This window comes from Puma concolor, chromosome D4 (genome assembly GCF_028749965.1).
Source record: "Puma concolor isolate L17-30 chromosome D4, mPumCon1.1.hap2, whole genome shotgun sequence".
NCBI classification, from domain to species: Eukaryota; Metazoa; Chordata; class Mammalia; order Carnivora; family Felidae; genus Puma; species Puma concolor.
The window spans coordinates 12,412,134-12,437,570 of NC_141679.1; the positions used below are offsets into that span (position 1 = coordinate 12,412,134).

Here is a 25,437-nt window from a genome sequence, read left to right on the forward strand (position 1 = left end):
AGCCCCATTACAGTAAAGGGCAACTCCATCCTTTCCATTCCTCAAGCCAAAAACCAGACACAAGCTTGACCTTCTTCTTTCTCTTTCCCGCATCGAATTTATCATCTGGGTCTTTAAAATTGGTTTTTTAAATACAAAGCTTAGGGGTGCCTGGGTGGCGCAGTCGGTTAAGCGTCTGACTTCAACCAGGTCACGATCTCACGGTCCGTGAGTTCGAGCCCCGCGTCGGGCTCTGGGCTGATGGCTCAGAGCCTGGAGCCTGTTTCCGATTCTGTGTCTCCCTCTCTCTCTGCCCCTCCCCCGTTCATGCTCTGTCTCTCTCTGTCCCCAAAATAAATAAATGTTGAAAAAAAAAATTAAAAAAAAAATAAATAAATACAAAGCTTATACGGTTCAATAAAATACAGTGAGAATCTCACCTTTTCCACTTCTAAATTCTACCTCCAATCACAGCATCTCTCACCTAACCGCATCTCATCTTTTACCGCAACCACTGCCTAAGTTCCCAACCACCCCCCTGCACTCCTATAGTCTACTTTCCACAGGAGCTAGAGTTTCTAAAGTGAAATACTGTCCCTCTTCAGCTTCCAGGACTTTCTATCTCCCCCTGAGTAAGAGTCCAAGTTCCTACCACAGCTTAGGAAGATCTACAAAAGCCCTGTGAGATCGGCTCCCTTACACTCCGGCCTATTACTCTCTCCCTCATTCCCGCTGTGCCAGCCGCGCGGGCTGCCTTGCTGTCTCAGTGCACCAGGGAGCACTTTGGGCACCACCGCCAGCTTTCCCACTTGCTGCTGTTCCCTCTTCTTGGAATGCTCGTACCCCAGCACTCACAGATTGATCCCTGTCTTCACGGCAGTCTTTGCTGCCCCCTACGTAAAACTGCAATTCTAGTATTCCCATCCTCCTCCCGGCCTTCCCCGCTTTCCCGTCCCAGTTTCACTGCAGGATTTAACCACCATTTGATCTAATGTATATTTTATTTAGTAAATGTCTTTATTTCCTTTCTTCCCCTATTAGAATAAAAATTCCACAAGGACAGGGTTTTGTTTATTTTGTTCGTGGTTCTAGTCCCAGTGCCGAGAACTTAGCATACAGCGATCAATAAATACTTGATAAATGAACAAATGTTGTCGGCTATTGTGTGGATTAAATGAGGTTAACGAGTAAAGTTATAGTATGTCCCTATAATATAGTAGCCACTCATGAACAAACCATTGTGGTGCTTTCTAGAAAAGAAAATCAGAATTCTAAGATTATGTAAATTTTAAAGCCTGTATCTCATTCTACACTTTTCTTACTCCTTACTCTAAATATCTGAATACTAATTATTCAACAATTTAAAAAGACATATAATAGAAGTTACCTAAATTTTAAAAAATCAGTGACACATACAAAACTAGGTATTATAGAACACTAACTCAGAATGTAACCCTGCTTACCCAGAAGATTAAACAAATTGTTTAAGTCATCTTTAAAGATAAAGAGCTATAATCTATGGTCTCTCCTATGGGAAAATTTAAAATATTCACAATGTACAACAGGACTTCACTTTTATCTTTAGCTTGTATTCTGCTTTCCTCTAAGAGAATTTGTATTAGTCAAAGAGACCACCATTTTTTAAAAACCATACATATTATATAACTGAAAAAATTTCAGTGAAAAAAAAAAAAAAAAAACAGGAACCTGGTCTGAACTTCGATATTTCCATAAAGTATTTTGTGTTTAAAGCTAAAATAACCAGATGAAAGAACTAAGATACTAATCAATGTATGTGATCCCTTCCCCAAATCCCAAGTGCCAGAGACTTGAAGTGATCTGCCCATAGAGGTCACAATATTAGTAACTAAACGGAGACTAAAAGGTCATGGCCTTGAATCCTCATCCTACATACTTCCCACTGTACTTCACAAATACATAACCAATGCCTTACAAACCAACCAATTACACTGGTTGCATCTACTCTTCTAAAAAGGAAGGAAAATAAAAGCATGTATCCAATGGCATACTATAATTCAACATGATAATTTATATTTCAGACAGGAAAGTTTATGGAGCAAAGACAAAAACATACGAGGAGGAGCCAAGTTTAAGTCAGAACTGTCCATGGAGGTAATATAAAGAACAGGTAGAAGACATAAGCATAAAATGCAATAGATACATGGTTTATATTTCATTTTTCAAAAAGCTAACAACTCATGGGGCTTAGAGGTCTTCAGAAATTTGGACAAGTTCATTTGATCACTGGTGAGAAGACATACCTTACGTTCCATGCAGTGGTGAAGTCTGGGTTTAGAAGCAGCAGGGTGCATGTGACATCTATCAGTTCTAAAATAAAGAGAAGTCACATTAAAAAGAGTCCTACCCTTTGAGGCTTGGCTTCTCTTTCAAGGCCCTGTATATTTGTGTCTCCTGTTATCCTTATGTATATGCCATGTCATAGTAATTTGAATGGTAAACACCTTGCTCTAAGCTGCCGGAAGTATGAAGATATCCTCAAGATTTTTTTCTACTTTATGATAAATGTAACAATCTTTTAAAAGCTGACACTCAAACAACTTCACAATACAACGTACCTACAAAGAATATGCAAATTAATCTCCTGATTCTTATAGTAGTTTTTGGCACTAATGTAATACTGACCAAGGAAAAGAAATATGATTTCTATACGATTATTCTTTTAATTCCACAAATATTTCAGTAGTTGACTATGTGCAATTTTTCAAAAGGGGAAAAAAACCTACTCATGATCATTTAACACAATTCATTCACATTCCTTTGCAAAGATTATCTTTTGTCATACACATTTTTACATAGTCATAGCAATGACAAATGCACAATTTTGTTCTCTTTCTTCATTATTATTTCATATGCATTCTCCAATACTGCTACAGCATGCATTTTTAACAGCTACATAAGAAGCTCTTAGTGTAATATACTATCATTTATCTTTATCTTAGGTTGTTTCCTGTTTGCTTTTAATATTATACTTAACATTACTATAAACACACTTTTTGTCTCCTAGCTTATTTTCTTAGGACATATTTCCAGGAGTTGAACTACTAGGTCAAACAATGTAAATACCAGTATGGCTCCTACTAAGCATTTCTGAACTGTCCTTCAAATGAATTGTATCTATTCACATTGCCAAGAATAACAAGTGTGTACTTATGTCCCTGTAACTCTAACCAAGGTAACTGTATTTAAAAAATAAATGTAGCAGATACAAAATTATTCTGTCTGTTTTATCTTACAACTTTAATTTACAATTATTAATATAAACATTTTTTTCATGTTTGTTTGGTATTTTCTATTTTCATTTTTTAACAGCCCATTCATATTCATTAGCTATTTAGTGATCATGATATTGACAGAACTCGCATATATTCAAATAAGCTCCAAAAGCTTGTTTAACAGAACAAAATCATTAATATATTTAGACGTATTGTCTTCCTTTTATTAAAACTGAAAAGAGAAGTTTAGGATTAAGATGATCAATGCAGAGACATGAAATTAAGATAACCTCTACCAAGCTCATATTAAACACTAAGTAAAGCAAAATAATAAAAATAATTATAATTTTTTAGCAATAGTGTATACCAGGCACCATAGTAAGTCTTTTATTTACATGATTTCATTGAGTTCTCAGGATTATGGTTCAAGATATTCTCATTCTGCTTCATAGATAGGGAAACTGATACAAGTTTAAATAATTTGCCTCTGAACACCCAGTCAGTATGTGGCAAAGTCAGCATCTGACTTGTCTTTAATAACTCAATTATACTGCAATTAAAATATGCGTCTATAATAAATAATTGGGACACAAAAGAACATGTACAAATGTATTTCTATAGGCATTTAAAAATATTCTAAATGAACAGGGGCGCCTGGGTGGCTCAGTCGGTTGAGTGTCCGAATTCAGCTCGGGTCATGATCTCGCGGTCCATAAGTTCAAGCCCCGCGTTGGGCTCTGTGCTGACGGCTCAGAGCCTGGAGCCTGCTTTGGATTCTGTGTCTCCCTCTCTCTGCTCCTCCCCCACTCATGCTCTCTCTCTCTCTCTCTCTGTCAAAAAAATAAACTTAAAAAAAAAATAATGGCATGACCTAAAAGTTATAAATAAATAAATAAAAATATTCTATATGAACAAAAAAATTACTTCATTCTCAAGCATCTTAAAAAATTAACATTTTTTGTGAGACTGTGATTTCATTACTATGACATTCAGTAAATAAGAAACAAAAGGTAGCATTAGCATACATTTTTTGTCCTCTATCTTCATGACAAGTCATTATATGCATAAACACAATTACGTCTATAAAGAATACTATGTGGTGCCTGGGTGGCTCAGTCAGTTAAGCGTCCAACTCTTGATTTCAGCTTAGGTCATGATCTCACCGTTCATGGGTTCGAGCCCCGCATCAGGCTCCACACTGACACTGCCAGGCCTGCTTGGGAGTCTCTCTTTCCCTCTCTCTTTGCCCCTACCCTGCTCACGTGTGTGCTAAGTACATAAATAAACTTGAAAAAAAGAGAATAATCTCATTAATCTCTCTTCTTTTACCTTTAGAAGCTTTTGGCACTAATTTAATATTTACCAAGAAAAATAGCTGTAACTTTCTATACTATTATTTGATTAATTCCACAAATATTCCAAATATTGATAATGTGCATATATTAAAGTGGGCCCTCAGGACTAACAAAGGGATACAATGATAAGTAAGACCTGATCTTGCCTTTTAGAAGGCTACCCTTTAGTTGGAGAGAACATACAATTATAGAAGACAAAAGGAAATAATTACGAAGCAGAAACACATACCATATTTTGGGGACCACCAAAGCAGTTGAAAATAATTCTTACTGGAGTACCCACGGAAGGCTATAAGTGAATAAAGTGGTAAAGAGCACCGCAGACCGGAAAACCAGTATGAGCGAGGATAAAGAGGCGTGGTTGTTCACACAGGGTGCTCGCCAGGAGACTGCTGGGGAAATGTACCAGAAAGCTAGAACCTGGTCAGAAACAAGAACCCACAATCTCCTGGTCAGCCTGCCCTTCTACTACTTGCCCTTCCTGTGTTACACTCCACCTGAAGTAAACCCCTCCATTCTCTAAACACACCTCCTATCTGCCTACCCTCTCTGGACAATTCAGATTTACCAGCTTGCTTTTCTCTGCCAGAAATGTCCTCCTATATCTAAATATCAAAACAAAACAAAACAAAACAAAATTTTACTCATAAAGTCTCTCCTGACCTATTTACATAGACACAATCTTCCTTTTTTTGGAAAAAAAAAAAAAGTTTATTTTTGAGAGTGGGGAAGGGGCACAGAGAAGGGAAGGGGAGAAAGAGAATCCCAATAATCTTTTATTTCTATGTTCTGTGTGCTATCTTACTTTGTTACCAATATTGTATAAATAATCTCTTCTTGATGAGACTGTAAATTTTCTTGGAGGAAGGTCCTGTCTAATAACACCTTCAGATTACTGCTTCACTCAACAAAGATGAGAAAAATATGGCCCCATCAAAAGAAGTTCCATGTCTACCCCCAGCACAGAGGAGTGGTAAGGCCTTACAGCCATACTGCCTGGGTTTGAATCCCAGCTTCTCCACTTAATTGCCAATATAACTTAGTATCTTCGACATTCCGTCTCCTTATCTGTGAAATAAGGATGATGAGAACATCAATCTCTGTTGTGAGCCAATGAGATTCATTCCATTTCTCCATAGTTACTTGATACACAGTGAGTGTTCAACCAAACCAAATACTTGTTCAATGCAACATCATTACTACTTACCACCCAAGAAATGAATACTTTCAACATCAACTAATCAAAGAAATCAGAAATGAGTTCTTACAGTGAAACTACCTAAATTTCTAAACTTATAAAATAAGGAATTAAAAAAAATCCAACTGTTAAGGGATTGTGCATGATGGGACAAGCTTCCAGAATTTCAAGTCTACAATTTTTCGAAATCCATTATACTACCTAGGTAAACTGGTACTTAGTCTTTTGGCTTTCCCTTTTGGCATTAAAATGTGTGTGACTAACAGTAGTCACCATTTATTTGTACAGCTGACCCTTGAACACACAGGTTTGTACCACACAGGTCTATTTATATGCCAATATTTTTTGATAAATACAGTATAGCACGGTAAATGTGTATGTTCTCTTCCTTATGATTTTGTTAACATTTTCTTTTCTCCAGCTTACTTTATTGTAAGAATATGGTATATTAAACACATAATACACAAAATACATGTTGACTGTTTATGTTATCACTAAGGCTTCTGGTCAACAGTAGACTATTACTAGTTAAGTCTTTGGGGAGTCAAAAGTTATATGCAGATTTCTGAATGCACTAGGCGGGGTGACTCCACTGCCCCTAATCCCTGCACTGCTGAAGAGTCAACTACACTTTAACACAGCTCTCCTTCCACACTCATAACTGAAGACAAGTTCATCCTCCATTACAGAGATACTTCTATACAGCAGCACAAGGCAGAAGCCAGTAAACATAGAACATATGTAAGTTGCCACTTTTCATTTTGTGGCTGTGTGGAAAGGAGAGCTAATCAGAGTCAGGCTTCCTCTAGGAAAGGGGCTCGCCCTAGCAAGGCAACAGCAGCTACTGGACTCACAGCCCAGCCCTACCACTTACTGGGTCACTTAATCTGTCTTAGCCCCTGTGTCCTCCTCGTGTGTAAAATGGAGCTCTTAACAGTACTACCTCATGGGGTGTTAAACGATTCACATTCACGAAGCGTTAGGACAGTACCTGACACACAGTAAGCACTCAATGATAATTCCAGTTTCAAAGCCCATATCTCCTAGCCCAGTTCCACAAACTATAGTGGGACTGGATGCCACCAGAGGGAGGAAAACAATCTCCCAAGCTGTCTCAGCAGTGACTGCTCAACAGAAGGTGACTTCTCAACTTGTAAGAATCTCAGATCAACAGCCTCAACCATCAGTGGTGCCTGGTGACCCGCAAGAGCCACAAGCCCTTTCCCCCTCCTCTGTGACACACTGCCAACTCCTCCAGACTCAAGACTCAAGTTCAGATAGGACCTCCGTCAGGAAGTATTCCAGTTAGATCCAAGAGGTTAAGAGTGAAGTAAAATGTCAGAAATGGGAAAGGGTCAAAGAAGGAGAAGTAACCAGCTTAGAAATATTGGACACAATTAAAGAATCATTCCTGAATTACATGTATATTTCCATTCTTCTTCCCCTCTGGTTCTGGATAAACCAGAGAAAGGAAACTCATGTTTCTTGAGAGCCTACTACAGGCCAGGCACTGTGCTGGCTGCTTTATACACACTGGCTCAGGCAATCCTCTCAACACCCTCTGACACCTTTTACAATTCCCTTTTTTTGGTGAGGAAATAGGAAGAGGTTAAATAATCTGCCTAAAGTCACTGCCAAGTGACTTCAGCATGCTGACAAATGGAGTCTAAATACAGATGTTTTCCTGCAAAGCAGATGCTCTTTCTTAATTGAGCACACTGTCTACAATACTTTGTCCTCTTCAAGTCAGGACTGAACCAAGATCTAAAGATAAACATATAAAATCAATAATTAACAGGAACTATTTTACTTCTACATTTCATCAACTATATACCGTATTCTTTTTTTTTTTTTTTTTTTTTTTAATTTTAAAGAGAGAGAGAAGGAGGAAAGAGGAGGAGGAGGAGATGGGCAGAAGGGGAGAGAATCTCAAGCAGGCTCCATGCTCAGCATGGAGCCCAATGTGGAGCTCGATCCCAAGAACCTGGGATCATGACCTGAGCCAAAATCAGTAGTCAGACATCCAACCAACTGGGCCACCCAGGTGCCCCATATACCATATTCTTTGTTACCCAGCAGATGTGAACTACTGATATCCCCATGGTCTCTTGAAATCACCCAAGATCTCTCTCCAAATACCAGAACATATATGAGCAAATGAATGTTCTTTGTTACACACACTCTGATACATGTCTAACTCAACATCACATCACAAGGAGAAAATGAATCGGGACATACTATACACAGAAAAATAGCTAAATTTCAACTGTGACAAGGAGAGGACAAAGGGATGCTACAGAAGTGTCAGAGAAAAATCAATATTCTTTCTGTCACAATGGCATTCCAGAAATGGCCCCAAGCCAGGAGTCACTTGGTAATGGTCGCTGCAATGGACGACTGTCTCTGACAGAGATATGTTTTCATGCATCTAGAAATAAATCCAAGGCCAACTAGGTGGGCTAATCTCTTCCTCCAAAATACCTTCAGGTTACCACAAGAAGAGACACTTGAGATAAAACTATGTGGTAAACACCAGAAAGGCCTTGTTATTACAGAATACAATCAGTGAATCGATAGCCAGACTGAGCTAAAACCTCTCGCTTACCAAACTCTTGTTACTTATTTGACAAATGTCTGTTGAACACACAATGGTGCTGAGTATATAAAGACAGACAAGCCATAATCCCTCTTTCTTACAAACTCACAATCTACCTGGGGAAAATGTTTTTAAATAATCAACGACAATGAAGTGTGATAAGTGCTACTATGCAAGCAGTCTGAATAAAGACCCCCAGGGGAGTGCAGAGAAGTAATTACCACGTCCTGGAGCAGTCAAACAGCCTTCACAAGTGTGTGCTGTGTGTGGGTGTGTGTTCGCACCACAACAACGGTGACAACATAAGACATGAAGCTGGCCTCAGCAAAGGCATGGAAATAAGGCAGTGGTGCACAGCAAAGTCCGAGAATGGAACAGCGTCTGTTGTGGCTGGAAGGTATGGCAAATGGCTGCAAATTCTAATGCTTCTAGGGTTTGAGTGAATGTCAAAAAAAAGAGCAAAGCAAACCTGATGATAAGGAGCAGTCGACACTCTGCCTCCGTGTCTGATGGACAGGAGGAGGCTGCAGCAAAGTGGAACAGGCTGAGTCAGTCACGAGAAAGCAGAGGCTATGAGCCCCGGCCAATTGTTGCTGTGCAGAAACTTATGTACCTGCTTTTTCAAGTGAAAACAAATCCAGATTTCCATCTTAACTTTAAAAGTTCATCTTGAATTTAAACGTTTATCCAACAAATGAAAAATAGTTGAAAAAAACATCCTATAGGCGGAAAGAAAATCTATCTGCGGGCTGGCCTCAGCCTGGGGGCTGCAAACCTACACCCTCTGATGCTGGATGTAAAGCAGAGGAAAAAGGCTGGGGATGGAGGCTGGGGACAGATTGTGAATGCCCTTGAACACCACACCACGGAGTTTGAACTCCACCTTGACACCCATAGGTGTCATGAAAGAAGATGCAAAGATCTGTACTTCAGACAAGCATCCCTCAAACTGTGTCTCTAAGAAGTGCTGCTGGGAAGTATTGTTTGAAACAACTGGCTAGTGGTGTCATGAACATGGATTATAGAAGAAGGGACTGAACACAGGGTAGACCAGCTATGAGATAATTACATCTGTCCAGACGAGAAGACAGACACGAAGAACGGAAGACGGCTGTTGAAGAGATGCGGCTCTGGGTAGAGGCCGTGAGAAAGAGGGAGCAGCACAGGAAAATGACGGATGGGCACCCTTGGACACACACTGCGGGACGGAGCTCTACTCGGTCACAACGCCGGGACTTCTCTCTTCCTTTTTGTTTCTGTCACAGATTTCTCAAAAATCAGAATTACAGTATTGTTCCTCTCCCAGACCAAATATGGCTACTACTGCAGCAGACTTTTAAAAACCGGCACTAATTAACAGGGAGGCTGTGATGGCTCAATCTGGTGTTAATGCTAAACCCGACTGGCTACAGGGTGCCCACGTTAAATGCTCTTAAACATTATTTCTGAGCGTCTGTGAGGGTGTTTAGCATTTAAATCGGTAGGCTCCATCAAGTAGACTGCCCTTTCCAATGTGGGTGAGCATCATACAATCTGTTCAGAGGTATTTAGTGTCCTTTTTGCTTCCTGTCTGCTTGAGCTGGAACATCACCGAATCTCCTCTGGCCTTTGGACTGGCATTTAAAACCACTGGCTCCCCTGGATCTGAGGCCTTCTGACCCAAACTAAATTTTACCACTGGCTTTCCTGGGTGTCCGGCTTGAAGAAAGCAGACTGCGGGACTTCTCAGCCTACATAATCCTATCAGCTAATTTGTCATAAGTAATCTCTCTCTATATATAACATATTCTGGTGGTTTCTTCAGAGAACTCTAACCAGTACAGGTGCTTTGCAAACATTTAAGGAATTCAGCACAAGAATGAGAGCATGAATTCAGTTTGGTTAAAAAGAAAAAATTTATCCCAAGAATAAAGGTCACCTCCAGTTGCAGAATACATTCCCCAGCGATGCCTAGGATCTGGGCTTGATCACTCACACAGATACTGACATTTCTGAAATTCTTTCAGCTTTCTTCACTTGGTGCTTTTTATGTATGTTTTCTACAAAAACAGTTTTAAAGGTACAGCATTTTCACGAAATAACTGATTTTTCCTAGCATTTTTTACTTTTTTTTTTTTTTTAGCCAGACTCACCTCTGTGTAGTAACTGCTTCAGTTGACAAGTTTGGTAGAATTCTCTGGTAGTCAGCATTACCAGGTATCTTTTCCTGTCCTATCAGAAATTCACTTCCATACTTTTATTCTTTTTTTTTTTTTTTCAACGTTTATTTATTTTTGGGACAGAGAGAGACAGAGCATGAATGGGGGAGGGGCAGAGAGAGAGGGAGACACAGAATCGGAAACAGGCTCCAGGCTCTGAGCCATCAGCCCAGAGCCTGACGCGGGGCTCGAACTCACGGACCGCGAGATCGTGACCTGGCTGAAGTCTGACGCTTAACCGACTGCGCCACCCAGGCGCCCCTCCATATTTTTATTCTTAACACAATATACAACCTGAGTACTGTGTGATACCACACTACACTATGCTGTCACCACCCACCAAAAAAGTGAAATTCAAAACTGTTTCCATGAGGATCTGGGTGAGGATAATGTCATGTTGGTTCTGTTCTCATGCACAGTTGCACCAGAATTCGAAGGTTAGACGCTAGCTATTCGTGTGATGAGCTTAACCATTTGATTCTGCCTGGGTCCTCTTGGACCTTTCCTCACTTCATGAGGAGATGTGGCAAAGCCCGCAGTACAACAGTGTCTGAGAGACAAGACACAGGGAGACGGAGAGAAGGACCTGGAAGGCTCCAGGGAGATGGCAGGCTGGGCCAGCACACATGAATCGGCAAAAACTAATGATCTGAAACAACATTAACAGAAGCCTTTGGCATTTCAAAATTCAGACTGCTTCTTCTCCACCACACGAGCATCATTCTGTCTCCCCTCTCCCCAAGCTAGCTATGTATTGGCTTGATTATACATTTTTGTTTGTCAGAACATACACAATACAGCTGTGTCTGGCAAAAAATAACCGGATGGATTCACATGGTGTTATTCCGTACCTTAATGTTACTGAAAGCTACCACAGGTTTCATAACCATGCTATCCATCTACTTAGGGCGATGGAAGGCAGAATGAAATAGGGCCCAACAACTGATAAATACCCTTACCTTTCAATTTATGCCTGAACTCAGACCATTACGCTTATGCCACAAACCTCAACTATGCCATAAACTTAGGCAGAGCCTTAAAAATAAGAAAAATGTATCAGAGGACTAATTGAGTCAACACAAGAAAACTCAAACTATTTCACATTGAATCTTCAAATCAGATTCCTTTTCTATTGGTCTAAACAGAGAAAAGGGCTATTGGGACAGTCCTTTAAGGATGAGGCTGAGAGGAATACAAGGAAATCAGTATGTCATACCTTTGGCAACATTCCACAAGGAGGCTGTTTTTCACCCGACTGTAAGCTTCTTGCGTAAAGGGAACATGTATTACTCACCTCTTTATCCCCATAGTACTTAGAAGAGCCTCTGGTATGAGTAGGCTCATGGTAATGGCTACCAAGCTGGTAATTAAAATTCTCCAGGAAACAAAGTTCTTATTCAAAATTAGCCTCCAGGCGTATTGGGCACTTCTGAAGGTACTGCTGTATTGGAAAGGGGAAGGTACCACTCTATACAGAAAGGGACAGCTTCATAAAAACAGTCGAGAACACGGTCTTGGATGACTTTTTTTTTTTTTTTTTTTAAACCTAAAAAGTAAAGGGGATTTGTGCACATGGAGGCTTAATGTCACATATGGGGGAAAGCTAGGAAAAGAGACCAGGCAGGATGAACAGAGAGTGTCCCATGCAGCAAAGAACTGTCTCAGAGGAGCAAAAGAAGTGAATTCTGGGACCGTTTTCTTTTGCTTCTATCAGCACAAGAACAGGATACAGAGGGCCGAAGCTCAAATGGGATTCAAAGCACAAGAGCACCTCCATAAATCACTGAGCTGGTTCACAGTATAACTACCACCAACACACCTCCGTTATCTCATTTGGTCTGCCACCAAAATGAGTTCTAGTGCTCCCAGAATTACTAAAGGATTACCACCCGAGAACCTGAGCTTGTACTAGAGTCTTCCTTAGTACTTTTCAAACTTCTTTACCACAGGATGTTTTCTTCAAATAAAATTTTACAAACAGCCCTGATGTATAAACAGGTAAAATCAGAACTCCTCTGATTTACTGCCCAGGTTGCAGTAGGTGGCCCAGAGTCCTGTAGCACTTTCGATGCAACATTTGAAAACTACTGATGGGTCCAAACTCCTCATTTGACAGAGAGGTTAAGCTGCTGCCCAGGCAGTGAAGGAAAGAGCCAGAACCAAAATCTAGGCATGCCAACACCCAAAAAGGGTTCTTCGCCTGGTATTCCATGCTGTTTCTAAAAAACAAAAGAAGAGGACAGAGTTCATACTTACCATCTTTGTTTAGCCATTGCTTTCTTGTTCTGTACAAAAGGAGCTTGTTGTGGACATACGGTAGGAGGAACTTGACACACCAGCTTTCCACACCAAGTTTGTTTTCCACCAGGACTATGGGACTCCGGTTATACCTTGCTTCAGGACATGGGATCAGACCAATCTCATCTCTGAATATGTAAAACATAAAGAAGAATTAAAGATAAGACTGCTAGCTTTTCAAATCCTCCAGAGTATTAAAAAGAAAAGCAACATATTTCCCTCTCTTAAAAATAGTATTTAGCTCACTTGCTGGATTAGTAGGCACTAAAAAAAAAAAAGTTTTTAATACAGACTATAGTACAGGAAAATTAGTATGCTGACTCCCCATTGACAGAAATGAAAACTGGTCTAATCTTTGGATGGAAATATGAAAACATCTTTCAAAATTTTAAACCGCACATACTCTTGACCCCCAGTGATTCCACTGCTCAGAAGTTATCCTAGGCCAAAGTATATCAATGGGATGTTTATTGCAACATTGCAACACAATTGCAAACAATCTAAATTGTGTCAACATAAGACAGAAGAACGTGGCTTATCCATGTGGTAGAGATGTACAAAAATGAGGCAGACTGGCATACACTGGTTTGGAAAGGATGCCAAGATCTGTGAAACCAGAAGAAGAGCAAAATGCCCAACAGTGTATGGCACAAAGCCTTTTATATATATATCTTTTTAGAAGAAGAATCCCAAGAAATTTGGGGACAAAGAATTTTATTTTTATACAGTTTAAATTTCCTAATCATTTGAATGTATCATTTCTATTTTTTAAAAATGTCAACAAATGTACTTGTGGGTTGCCTAATAATGTATGAGCAGAAACAAATTATCAAAAGACGTTATCTTGTCAATGAGACTGTGGGCCTCTTCTTATGATCTTTTATACGTTATTAAAAAAAAAATAAACACACACTGATAAATGTTGCTGAAACAGAAAATACATTTTAGAATCTGATCATTTGCATTTAAGGTGGCATCTTCTTTCAAACCACTTCAACTTAGTTGAAAATTTACATTTGAGGTGGAGATTTAAACAGAATGTACAGCTGCTGACTTACATAGGAAATGAACCAGCAAGCACAAAAATGGTTTTGCAAAACCTGCACATGCCTTTCAACTATAAACAAGTTATGATAACTGGCTACATTAAAAAAAATAGAAAACTGGTTTTCAGAGCTTATGTATGACATTATCTATTATGTCCCTGGGATTCCCCGACCAAGAACAGAGTAGTATGATAGATGCAAGAGGGGGAAACATGTTCAATTACAGGTTATAAGAAAAGCCCTCTTTTTTTGTTAAACTGGCGGGAGGCTATGGAACTAAAATAAAATCCTTCCTGGAAACTCTAAACCGGAGAGCAGAGCACAGAGGTACACTACTTTCTACTGATCGCTTCCTTAAGGACAGAGGGATACCTCAAGAAACAAGGGTACTCTACGGGTTAAGTTACTAACCATTCTTTCAAGGTGATTTAACTTAAGGTAGATTTTGAGACCTAAGGCTTTTTTTGTCCTGACCACTGGCCCAGTTGATTCAGAAGTGTGCTGATTTACGACGTCGGAACTATTTAAACATTTTCTGATACTGGGTACTGTGTTAGGTTCTGAAAATGCAAAAATGAATAAAACAAGGTGGACCCAGACTTCATAGGGCTGACAGTTTTGATGGAAGTGGTATCAATATCTATAATAAAATGTTACCACTGTGCCATTCCAGTGGTATAAAGAAAGTGCTGTGAGAAGAACTAAAGCAATGCTGAGAGCACACCTGACCTCCTCATCCAGTATTCAAAAACGTTTTTGCATTTGTGTTTGGTTAATGTAAAATCTACCTAATCCGCTATTAGGATAACTAGCCACATCCAGAGCTATCCCTAATATGTGGCTGAATCTCCGGCATTTTCTGGTTTTCAGGTTTTACTATATAAAGTAGAACATTTAAAAATTAAACTAGAATTACAGTAAAACAAAATAAACTCACCATCATTATTTTAAGGAAGTCTGATCTCTGAGATCTAATAACCACTTACAACACTTCAAAGAACTGCAGAAGTCAACAGTACAAATGCCAAGTAACAGGAATAAAAGAATCCTGTATTCTGGGTACATTTTGGGGGGGGGGGGTTAAATTCGCCATGTAAAAACCTGCCTTGCTCATTATTTATACCAAAAGTAAAATGCCCAATTAATAATCCGGTACCTAAATGAAAGGACAGAGCCATTTGCACAAATAAAAAAACACACTTCTTTAGTTGGTTACCATTCTCCCAGGAAATAATTTTTAAAAACAAGAATGCCCTGATACTGCAGACGCACAGTAACTGCCGCCGAAAGGCTGGTTACTGTGAACTTGAGGAATAACATTCAAATCAATCGTTTTCAAAGAATATCACTTCTTGACTCTCCAAAAGAACATTATATCTGATTTCCTTCTTTTTTAAAAATTTTTTTTGACATTGATTTATTTTTGAGAGACAGAGAGAGGCAGAACATGAGCAGGGGAGGGGCCGAGAGATGGGGAGACCCAGAATCCGAAGCAGGCTCCAGGCTCTGAGCTGTCAGCACAGAGCCCGAAGACGCGGGGCTCGAACTCACAAACCCCGAGATCATGACCAGAGCCAAAGTCAGACACTCAACCGACTGAGCCACTCAGGTGTCCCTGATTTCCTTCCAATGCAGAGGGCCTAAGTCCTAGTTTTCATTTGGCCTCTACGGACCTCACTTTTCCTCATTTGTAAAATGGTGGAATTGCATTACATCTCTAAGGGAAATGGACTGCTAGGTCTCATTCAACTTTCAAATTCTGACTGAGAAACCTGACAGTTATTCTCATGTAAGGAGAATGAAAATGGCTACATCGGGGGAGCGAACATTAAAAGAGAGGTAGCAAAAGCACTCAATCTTCCAATGTCCAGGGTTCTCGCTACCCTCTGGTCTACCTCTAACAGTCCAATGTGAATGTGGCAAGTCACTGGTCATCAGTACCCTTATCTGCAATACAGGAATAACAACGCCTGCTAGGAAAAGCAAACACAAGGTAAAGTATGTGGTAAGCTATAAAGTGACAGGCAAAGATGACGTGTATTATCTTTAATTCAGTAGAGCCTGAGGCCAAAGAGAAAAGTTACTCGATTAACAGATGGGAAGCTGAAGCAAAAAAGTTAAGCCTTTGTCATGATTTGACCCTAAAATACAGTGCTTTGTTGCTTTCTAAAAATATAACATGTACTTTAGAAAGATAGGTAGGTCAGTAAGCTTCCAAGTAACAGTGTGTTTGACTTCAGACTGCTTCTATGCTGAGTCCCTGAGGTCATAGTCCACTTTTTTTTTTCAGACAATTTGGAATAGGATTCCAGAATCATTTTAAAATTGGAAGGGACCTCATTCCCCCAGTATCTCATTTTTTCAGACAAGGAAACTGAGCTCCACTGAGGTTAAGATGATCACCCAAGGTCACATTGCTAATGCTAAGTTAAAAATCTGGATCTCTTAATAGTTAGCCCAGAACCCATGATGCTAATGATAAAAACATCAGTGAAAGCAGGCAGAATTTAGATTAATTCCTTCCAGATTTCTGGGAAGATTTCTGGCTATTTAAATTCTAATTTCATACTCAAGAAAAGTTAGAACACTTGGGGGCAAAAAATAAACTAAAAGTCTTTTGTCATCCCTCTACACTACTGTTTGGGAATGCATCCTTTTTTTCTAAATGTTTCACAGAAGTGGGATTATAGTGGGCATACTCTCCTATAATCCTCTTTAAAAACAACAGTTCACATTAAACATTTTCCTACATAATTAATTTTTATATGTTAATATAAATGGTTGCAATGAATGTGCTATAAATATTAAATACAACTCCAGTTACTTCTTTGTGAAATAATGTTATAAGAGAAATCTCTGACTCTTTCACCACCACCAAATTCCAGTCTTTTTCAGGTTTCTGGCAATTTAGATTCCTGGTGTTTAACAAGCACACTCAACACCTGTGTAACCAACGTCATAGGATTTTTAAAGACATGAAGGTTTGGAATGGTGAAAAAGTTCTAATACTAAAGAGATACAAAGAAGCTCACTTTTTAGGTTACCTTCGAAGGCTGCTCCAAAAAAAGAGCAAAATGGAATGTACCAACATATTTACTTGAAAAGATCATCCACAGCATGGTACAGCTTTCTAAGTGCTTCACTTCACAATGAGGATCCACTGGCTTCCAGATGAAGTTCAAGGTTCATATAACACGGACACTGACTTTGTTCCTGATGTTTGGACAGCTTCTCTTGTCTGCACTTTTTAGAAACACCCTCAATTAGAGTAGGCCCACATATTATTTTCAAAAGTAGTATCACCCAGTTTCCCTTTTATGTGGGAAGAACGGTCCCCCAATACTAAACTGATCCTGTAACATGGAGCGACCACACAGAAAACAAGCCCAAGGATTCTGTAAACGGTACAAATCTTCTTAATCCAATAGTCATTTTGTTATTTCTTTACCCTGGAAATCCTTCCTAAATGACGAAATAGGAGAGTTAGTGAAATAGCTAACCCTTTCATATAGACAATTAAAACTACCAGTGATTAAATCAAGATGTTTCAGAAACTTCATAGGCTTTCTCAATTCTAAAGAGTACTAATTTCACATATCACTTACTGGACTTATTTTTAAAACAGCTACATAAATTGTTATTGTTTATTGAGTGTTCATTATGTGTACTGCTCTGTGTTTGGTTTTACATAAACTATTTCATTTGTTTCATACAATAATCTCATAAAGCAGAAATTTTAACCCTTCTTTATAAACAGTCTTGTCTAAGTCTACCCAGGTACTAACTGACAAGCCAAGATTCAAATTCAAACTTTTACAACTATACTATTATTTAAATAAACACATAAAAAATCAAGTGTAAAAAGACAATTAGGATTGTGGTTTCCTACTCTTCAGCTCAACTTACAGATTTGCCTTTCCTTACTACTCCATTACTCAAAAATTTCCACTGGGGCCTCTCCACTGCCGATGCAGTGTATTTTCCCTGACCCAGCTCTTATCTATCCCTCATGTCTCAATTTAATTGCTATTTCCTCAAAAGAACTATCTTGAGCTTCAAATATAAATTAGTCCCCTCTGTTATTATTCTTTCAAATATACTTCTTCTTTCAGGCTCTTCCCATAATCTGTGTGATTTGTTCCACTGGGCTAAGGACCATGTGTGATATGTTCACCAGTCTTCACCCCACTCCTAGACCTGCACACCCAGGGGCTGGAATTCTATCTGTGAAATACAGGTGCTCTTTTGCTGAATGCATACATGGAATGCAAGAAATTAAGTCAAGGACTTCCATAATTTGACTCTACTGTATCTTTTCTATCACATCTTGCTGCTTCAGGTTAATTTCCAGTTCCATGTGGAGGTGGCTCCCTCTCTGAAACTGTAAATCCTACCAGCCTTCAAAGTTCAGTTCAAAGCCCACCTCCCCTAAGGCCCTTGGCCTAGACATACAAAGCCTTCCTTCTATGTCTAATACACTCACACAGCACTTGCTCCCCATGCTGCTAGCCCAGCCTTTACCACTAACTGCTCTGCCGTAAATCCCAATTTACTATTCACGCAGGTGGGTGTTCGTCTCTATCTAGAGCTACATTGTGCAATACAGTGGTCACTGAGCACATACGACCCATGGGTAAGTCAAACGACATTAAATACCATTTAAAATTCAGTTCCTCATGCACATTAGCCACATTTGAAACATTTTATAGTTACACATGGCTAGTGACTACCACACTGGACAGCACAGAAACGGGGCAATTCCACCATCATAGATATTTCTGTGCCTTGAGTATGAGAACTATATTTTATACTTCTTCCTATCTATACCATGAGGATACTACTTACAGCATCTCATAAACAGTGAAAGTTCAATAAATATTTTAAAGATTAATAAAAAAATAAATCAGTAGATAAGAAACCTTTGACATGACCCTAATTACGCCATAAACATCTGTCTTCCACGTTAGCAAAGGTCTATACATTAAACTATTGTTAGTCCCTGGGTCAAGCCTTCAGCTGTTTTCCAGTGGTATTCTCTAAGAGTCAACCATACAAATAACATTTCTATGGTATTTTTCAGTTTATGAAGTACCTCACATTCATCATTCAGTTGGCCAGTACAGTTTTCTGAGGAATACGGAAATTCAGGTTAAATCTAATATCTACCAAGTGGCAGATAAGGGCCAGACACAGCGTGAGGTGATTTTCCTGTGTTCTCATCAACCTCACCAAATCAAGAGGAAACTGAGGTTACCAGGGGGTAACCTATCCACATCCAACCGTAACAAAACCTACATCTTAACCAATGCATGTTCGACTCCTCCTAGGAAGCATTCTTACAGAAACAAAGTCAGTATGTTTAATGGAGTGGATGTTGTCGAATAAAATTACAAACTATCTTGTGTTTGAAGAAAAAAGAAAACAGAAAGTAAAGAGAAAATCTTTTCTTGGTAATACGGAAAAATATAGTTAGGTACTAACTTTCAAGATAAAACAATGCCTTCCCCCCTCCCCTCCCCCCCCCCCCCCCTTTAACCAGAAATACAGCCTGTTTATTTTGGAAGTAAGAGGGATAGATTACAGGAAGTACAGGCAATTTTGAAAAATCCAAATCAAACATTCTGAAAGAATCTGCGCAGTAATACTACTGAAAATATCATTAGTGTAGGAAACATATACTAAAAAATAGCTGAGGATTAATATTAAGCAATGAGTTATTTCAATTCTTCAGGCCTATACTATGTATCATCATTTCAAATTATTTCAAATGCTCAACTTATTTCAAACTATTAAATCTTGAATGATCTAAGTGTTTATTGATAATATTAAATCTGGCACTGATAGAAAGCGTATTAATGAGATTTCACCATTAAAAATAAGATTGGGGGGCATAAAAGTCCTTAATGAGTTTCAGTAAATAGGACCCAGAAGAACGAGATGTGCTCCAAACTGCACTGTCTCAACCCACCAAACCAGTGAACACTCAATCTCAGTTTCTTCAAATATAAAACACCGATGTGCTTTTTAAATCTACCGCAGAGAAGAGAAACTACTGTACTTGTTAGACTTCTTTCTAATCTCTGCTATAATTTCTTCAAGAAAAACATCATTGATGAGAAAAGAGGCCCTTCACTTATCCAACTTTTTTTTTTTTTTTTTTGAGGTTGTCTCTTATTTACACCCAAGCTCTCATTCACGAAAAGGGACTGAAAGACTGATATGCAAGGCATCAAAGCATTCTTCAGAAGACCCAGGACCCACTATGGTGACTGCCAGGAGATCATTCCCAACACTCCCTCAAAAAAAGGCAGCAGTCACAAGGGGAAAGGAAGTGGACGCTGTCAGAGGCAGCAGGTGCGTTCTGAGGCCAGCAGCCTTTTGTTTTTAATGAGGCGCTGTTACGGTCTCCAATTGTGTGCCACAAGGGAGCAAGACATCTGAGGGCTTCTTAATTTCTAGAAGCATCATTTAGATGTAGGTCTGCTACCTTCTTTAGGCAGAAAAGCTTAAGGGTGTCGGGCTTAAAAGGCTTAAAAAGAGTAAGTATTCATGTGTCCCAGTTTAAAAAATAAATTATTAGGGGAGCCTGGGTGGCTCAGCGGGTTAAGCACCCAACTCTTGGTTTCAGCTCAGGTCACGATCTCATGGTTCATAGGTTCAAGTCCCGGACTAGCCTCTGCGCTGACAGTGTGGAGCCTGCTGTGGATTCTCTCTCTCTCACCCTCTCTCTCTGCCCCCTCCCCAACTCATGCGTATGTGTGCTCTCTCTCTGTCTCTCTCAAAATAAATAAACTTAAAAGAAATAAAATAAAATATTAAAAGAAAAACCCCACAATTAGAAAAAGTGAAAATACAGTAATATAAAACTGGATTCCATGACTCTTTCTTTTGGTAGGGGAGGGGGCAACGAGAGAAGGGTGGTAATTAAACACTCTTGCTTCTCCCGACTCTTCTGTATACTGTAGACATTTCTTTTATTAGCTCCCTTTTTCGCTCGTTACATGAAAGAAGAAGTGTCAGAAAGAATACAGTGTCTTCCAGTATCTTCCCAGAGTACTCCAAGTACCATGAAAAGGAAGGAGGGAACGATACATGTGTCAGCCCTGTGGTGTCCTACTTAAAGAGGGCAGCAGTGTCAGGATAAGAACAGAGTGACTATGTTCCCTGTAACTATGAATCAGCTAACGCTACAAAGTGTCAAGTTTTCATCCGCTTTACACCAGACCCATCCGAAACCTACCGAAGCTACACTCCTGAAAATGCCCTGATCACCTTCAAAGCAGGATGTTTCATCCGAGTCCTTCCACAACCTTGGGACAAGTGAGGCGAAAGTCAAAAGCAGCCTCAAACTACCTTTGACTAGGAAGCTGAGGGTTTTCTGGTCCACTGAAAAGAAGACGATCGGTGACACTGCCCCCCCCCCCCTTACCATCGGTCCGGGACGAACCTCAAAGAGTTGTATTTACAAAGCATCTACAGAGCCACATTGTGTGTGCCCGTGTACCTTACGCGGATGCAGGATGTGGACACACGGGTGAAGTCCTTCGAGTTGCAAGAACTCCCAGGGAAGGGGTGGGAAGGAGGGCGAAAAAAGTCGCTCCGTTTTGATTTTCCGAGGTCACTTCTAGGGACTCGCCCGCGACCGCGTTCCGGTAGCGGCAAGCGGGCCCTGCGGCGGCCGCCAACACTCCGGCCCCGACCTCGCTCGGTCCCCTCCGGCGAGGGGCGCGCGGGCCGGGACCTGCCCCTTAGGTATCAGCTCGCGGCTCGGCTCCGCCCCTGCCCGCCCCCGAAGACCCCCGGGGGCGACCAAGGCGGCGGCGGCGCCGCCGGCGCCCGACTCACATGTGCGGATTCCTCCTGAAGGCATTGGTGATGTCCTTCACTACCCGCTGCACCAGCACCGCCACCTCCTCGCTCGTCTCGGCCATGTTGGTGGCGGCCGCGGCGGCTCGGGCGCGCCTCCGGGAGAGCGCCGGACGGCCGGCGGGAGTTCCGCGGGGAGCGCGCGCGTGTGCGCCGGTTTGGCCGCGCTCCCGCCCCCGCCGCAGTCGCGGCCGCCGCCGCAGCCGCCGCCGCCGCCGCTGCCGCCGAGCACTTCCGGGTCACGCCGCCGGAGGCCGGGGCGTGGCGCCAGCCGCCCACTGGGGCTGAGGCCGCCTGGTTGGTCCCCGACTTTTGCTGGTACCCGAGTTTCCAAGTGTCCCGGAAGATGCTGCAGAGTTACTTGAGGTCAATGTTTTACACGTTTTATGTTAATTTGTAGTCCACTCAGGGCCGAGGAGGGAGGAGTCTTGCTAAAGTCAACCTTCCGGAGCCAGAGTCGGTCTGAACCCCACCCCCGACGCCGCCCGGGCCACCCACTGTCAACTGCTCTGGGAACCAGCCCCCGGGAGCTTCTGGAGGAAAGTTTAACTGAGAGCGCAGGTCCTCTGGAGCTGTTAGTCCCCGAGTGTTTGAGAGCCTCTTCGCTTTATTTTCCCAACTGGAGGGACGAGGCGGTCCGCAGACGCTGGTGGCGGAGTGAGCCCCAATTGGACCGTGTTGGTGACCTTGTTTTGTACCCGCGTGCCAATTTCGCCCTCCGAGCAGCCATTTTCAAAAACTGAATTAAGAAAAATTTAATTAATCCATTAAAAGAGGAAAAAGGAAAGTTATTTGCCACCTGGATATAGGGTGTGGACATACAGAAATATGTTTTAGGTTTTCTACTTTGAGTGTACTTCATTTTGTACATCATTTGGCGTGCTTTGAACGTTGCGTGTCAGTTTTGGAGTTAGAAAACCAAGATCCTGACGAAGTTTGCGCTTAATCGCCATTAACCCTGCTACAAAAAAATTTTTAAGAAAACCTAGCTTTCTACTTCATTTAGATTTTGAAATGCCATAATTTTCACGGATCAGATTTCCCTTCACCCTTCTGTGATAGAAAAATCTGGGTGCCTTTGGTTCACTTATTTTTACTTAATCCTTGCTTGAGAGCCGTATCTTAAAAAAAAAAAAAACACACAACTTTTTAAAATCAAGCTCATAGTCTGTTTACTGTGAAACAATGTGGCACATTTGAAGTAGGATTGATGATTGTGAAAGTAGAAACCATACATTTGTTGCCAAATTCGTGAGTGAGAAATCTAAACGAACTATATCCAGCGGATGCTATTCCCTGTGGGTATGTTTGTAAAGGTTAGTTAGACCTGCTGTCTGGACACCGGCCTTCTGGTTTTAAAAGAAATGAATTAGAAGGTTCATAAAATTGTATAAAAGCCAGGTGGGACATTTGAGTAAAAGGAAACAATCCTTAACCTCTTGACAGGTTCCCAAATGAGGCAATGACGTGAGTGAATGTGTGTTTAGATTCCAAGGCCAAGGATTACTTCAGATATCCTAGTTACTCTTTAAGAATGTGATACCAATCCTCAAATGGTTCGTGTTACAACTGGCAAGTCTTCTTCGTCTTCACTAAAAGCCTTGCATCCTTTCCTAACAAAAGATGGAAAATAAATCCTGACTTCCCAAACATTTTTTTTTTCAGAGACTTCCATTTTTATCTTAAAATTCAGTGGGATTTGGGGGCACCTGGGTGGTGCAGTCGGTTAAGCCTCCAACTCTTGGTTTCGGGTCAGGTCATGATCTCATGATTGATGAGTTCAAACCCCACATCAGGCTCTGCCCTGAGGGTGCAGAGTCTGCTTGGGGTTCTCTCTGTCCCATCTCTTTCTGCCTTCCCCGACCCCCGCCCCCGCCCCCACAATCTCTGGGTCTCTCCAAAAGAAAACATTTAAAAAAAAATGAGATTTAAAATTTTCACTCTAATATATTTAACAGGAAAAAAACCACAAACTTTGTCCTTATATCCCGAAGTAAAATTGATATTTCAGAAAGATAATTAATTTTTCTGTTTTTCTATTTACGCCCTCCCACACACACACACCTAGGTGCACACACACCTTCTTTGAACTCATTTGAAAGGCATGAATTATATGTCTGTTTCTTCTAAGAATTCACAAATTGTTTCACCCAATTTTGGATTTATGTTTAGAACTCAAATTTTTTAGAATTGGAGCATATTAGAACTGTAATCTAGCCCTCTAATTTTGCATATAAAGAAATAGATTCAAAGAAGTTAAGAATGTAAATTCATGAGACTTTATAATGATATGTATATAAGGAGAGGATGTGATAAATTTAGCATGATTTGTTGAAAAGATTTGTTGAAATCTTTTGTCAAAGATTTACATTCAGGGATCTGCAAAATATATTTACTGCTAATAATGAAATATTGTAAATACCTTAAATGCCCAACATTGGGAATTGAGTAAATTATAGTAAATCTATAAGATCAAATACTATTTGTCATTTAAAAGCACATTAAAACTAAAAGAGTATATACCAAACTCTTAGTGGGAGATATATTTATAGGAGAATTTTACTAAGTAACTCAAAGAACAAAGTATAATATTTATAATTTAAGAAGAATTTTAGAAGTTTATGTTAATAAAAATATTTGTAAGTCAACTATCTTGTATGCATATTAATTTTCTTAGAGATATTGATTTTTAAGTGACCTCTAGTTGTTCACATATCTGTGAATATATTTTGACAATCCACCCCCCCTCAGAATCATGCTTTTCATTATTTTAGAAGACTATTGGATAATGGGGAAAAGGTAGATACATAATGACAAAAAGAAATACCAAAACAGCATACAAGACAATGCTAATTATGTATATGTAAAACAAATTGTATGTAATATCAATGTAATCACATACACATATAATAGACTGGGAGTTTATAAACTGAAATGTTAACAGTGGTTATCGCTATATGATGGAATTACTTGAGATAATTAAGACCTATGTACATTCTTTATGTTCTTCTGGATGGTCCAGATTTTCTATGATGAAAAACCTAATGTATGTATTAAGGGCCTTGGAAGGAAAGAAAACAAGGTGATTTTAATGACGAGCCTAGTAATTTCTTTCGTGAAGTGTTGTAAAGAAACTTATAATCTCTTTCAATCTTCATTCTATTATTCTACTTCTAACACTATGATGTGTTGTTTATTTATTTATTTGGGTTGGACTCCATTTCCCATGGGTAACGTTACACAAGATAGAGTGTAAATAGTACTAAACATGTTCTTGCCATGCGCTGTTATTACAAAAGCAAACTTCTTTCCACCATTAAGAAAAAGTAAATGTTCAATTTTAAATGATTCCTTATAATATTGCCATTGTAAGTAACTATGTAATTACAGTGTGCCAAACCACAGCCGTATCAGTATCGTATTAACCTAAAATCCAAGAATTTACTGGCAAAGAAATAGAAGGGAAATAAGGATGCTAGTCAGAAAGCTTCAATATCAATGTCTTTTAATGAATTCTTAAAAGAGGCCAACAGAAGTGATAATCATTTTTGAAGTTTTTATTAAATACCACTTCAGGAAAAAGAAAAGAAATTAGTAAATGATTTTTTTTCTTTTTTAGAGAGTGCACATATAAGCAGGGGAAGGGC

The 25,437-nt window shown here is 39.9% G+C and overlaps 1 protein-coding gene across 3 annotated transcripts in view; it reads right to left on the reverse strand.

Moving 5' to 3' along the window:
• The window catches only part of PTAR1 (protein prenyltransferase alpha subunit repeat containing 1), a 50,818-nt gene extending 28,791 nt beyond the window's left edge, over positions 1-22,027 (reverse strand). For 2 of the 3 annotated variants that reach the window (XR_015243450.1, XM_086684981.1), the window contains exons 1-3: positions 21,770-22,027; positions 12,837-13,006; positions 2,262-2,328 (exon numbers count right to left, since the gene is read on the reverse strand). Coding sequence is in view for 2 of the 3 variants with exons in the window: in XM_086684981.1 (XP_086541107.1) it covers positions 2,262-2,328; positions 12,837-13,006; positions 21,770-21,855 (323 nt within the window). In the remaining variant the exon portion in view is untranslated. Of the gene's footprint in view, positions 1-2,261; positions 2,329-12,836; positions 13,007-16,968; positions 17,083-21,769 lie in introns of those variants that run through there. The other variant, XM_025931599.2, reaches the window with a different exon arrangement.
• Positions 22,028-25,437: the final 3,410 nt, after the last annotated feature.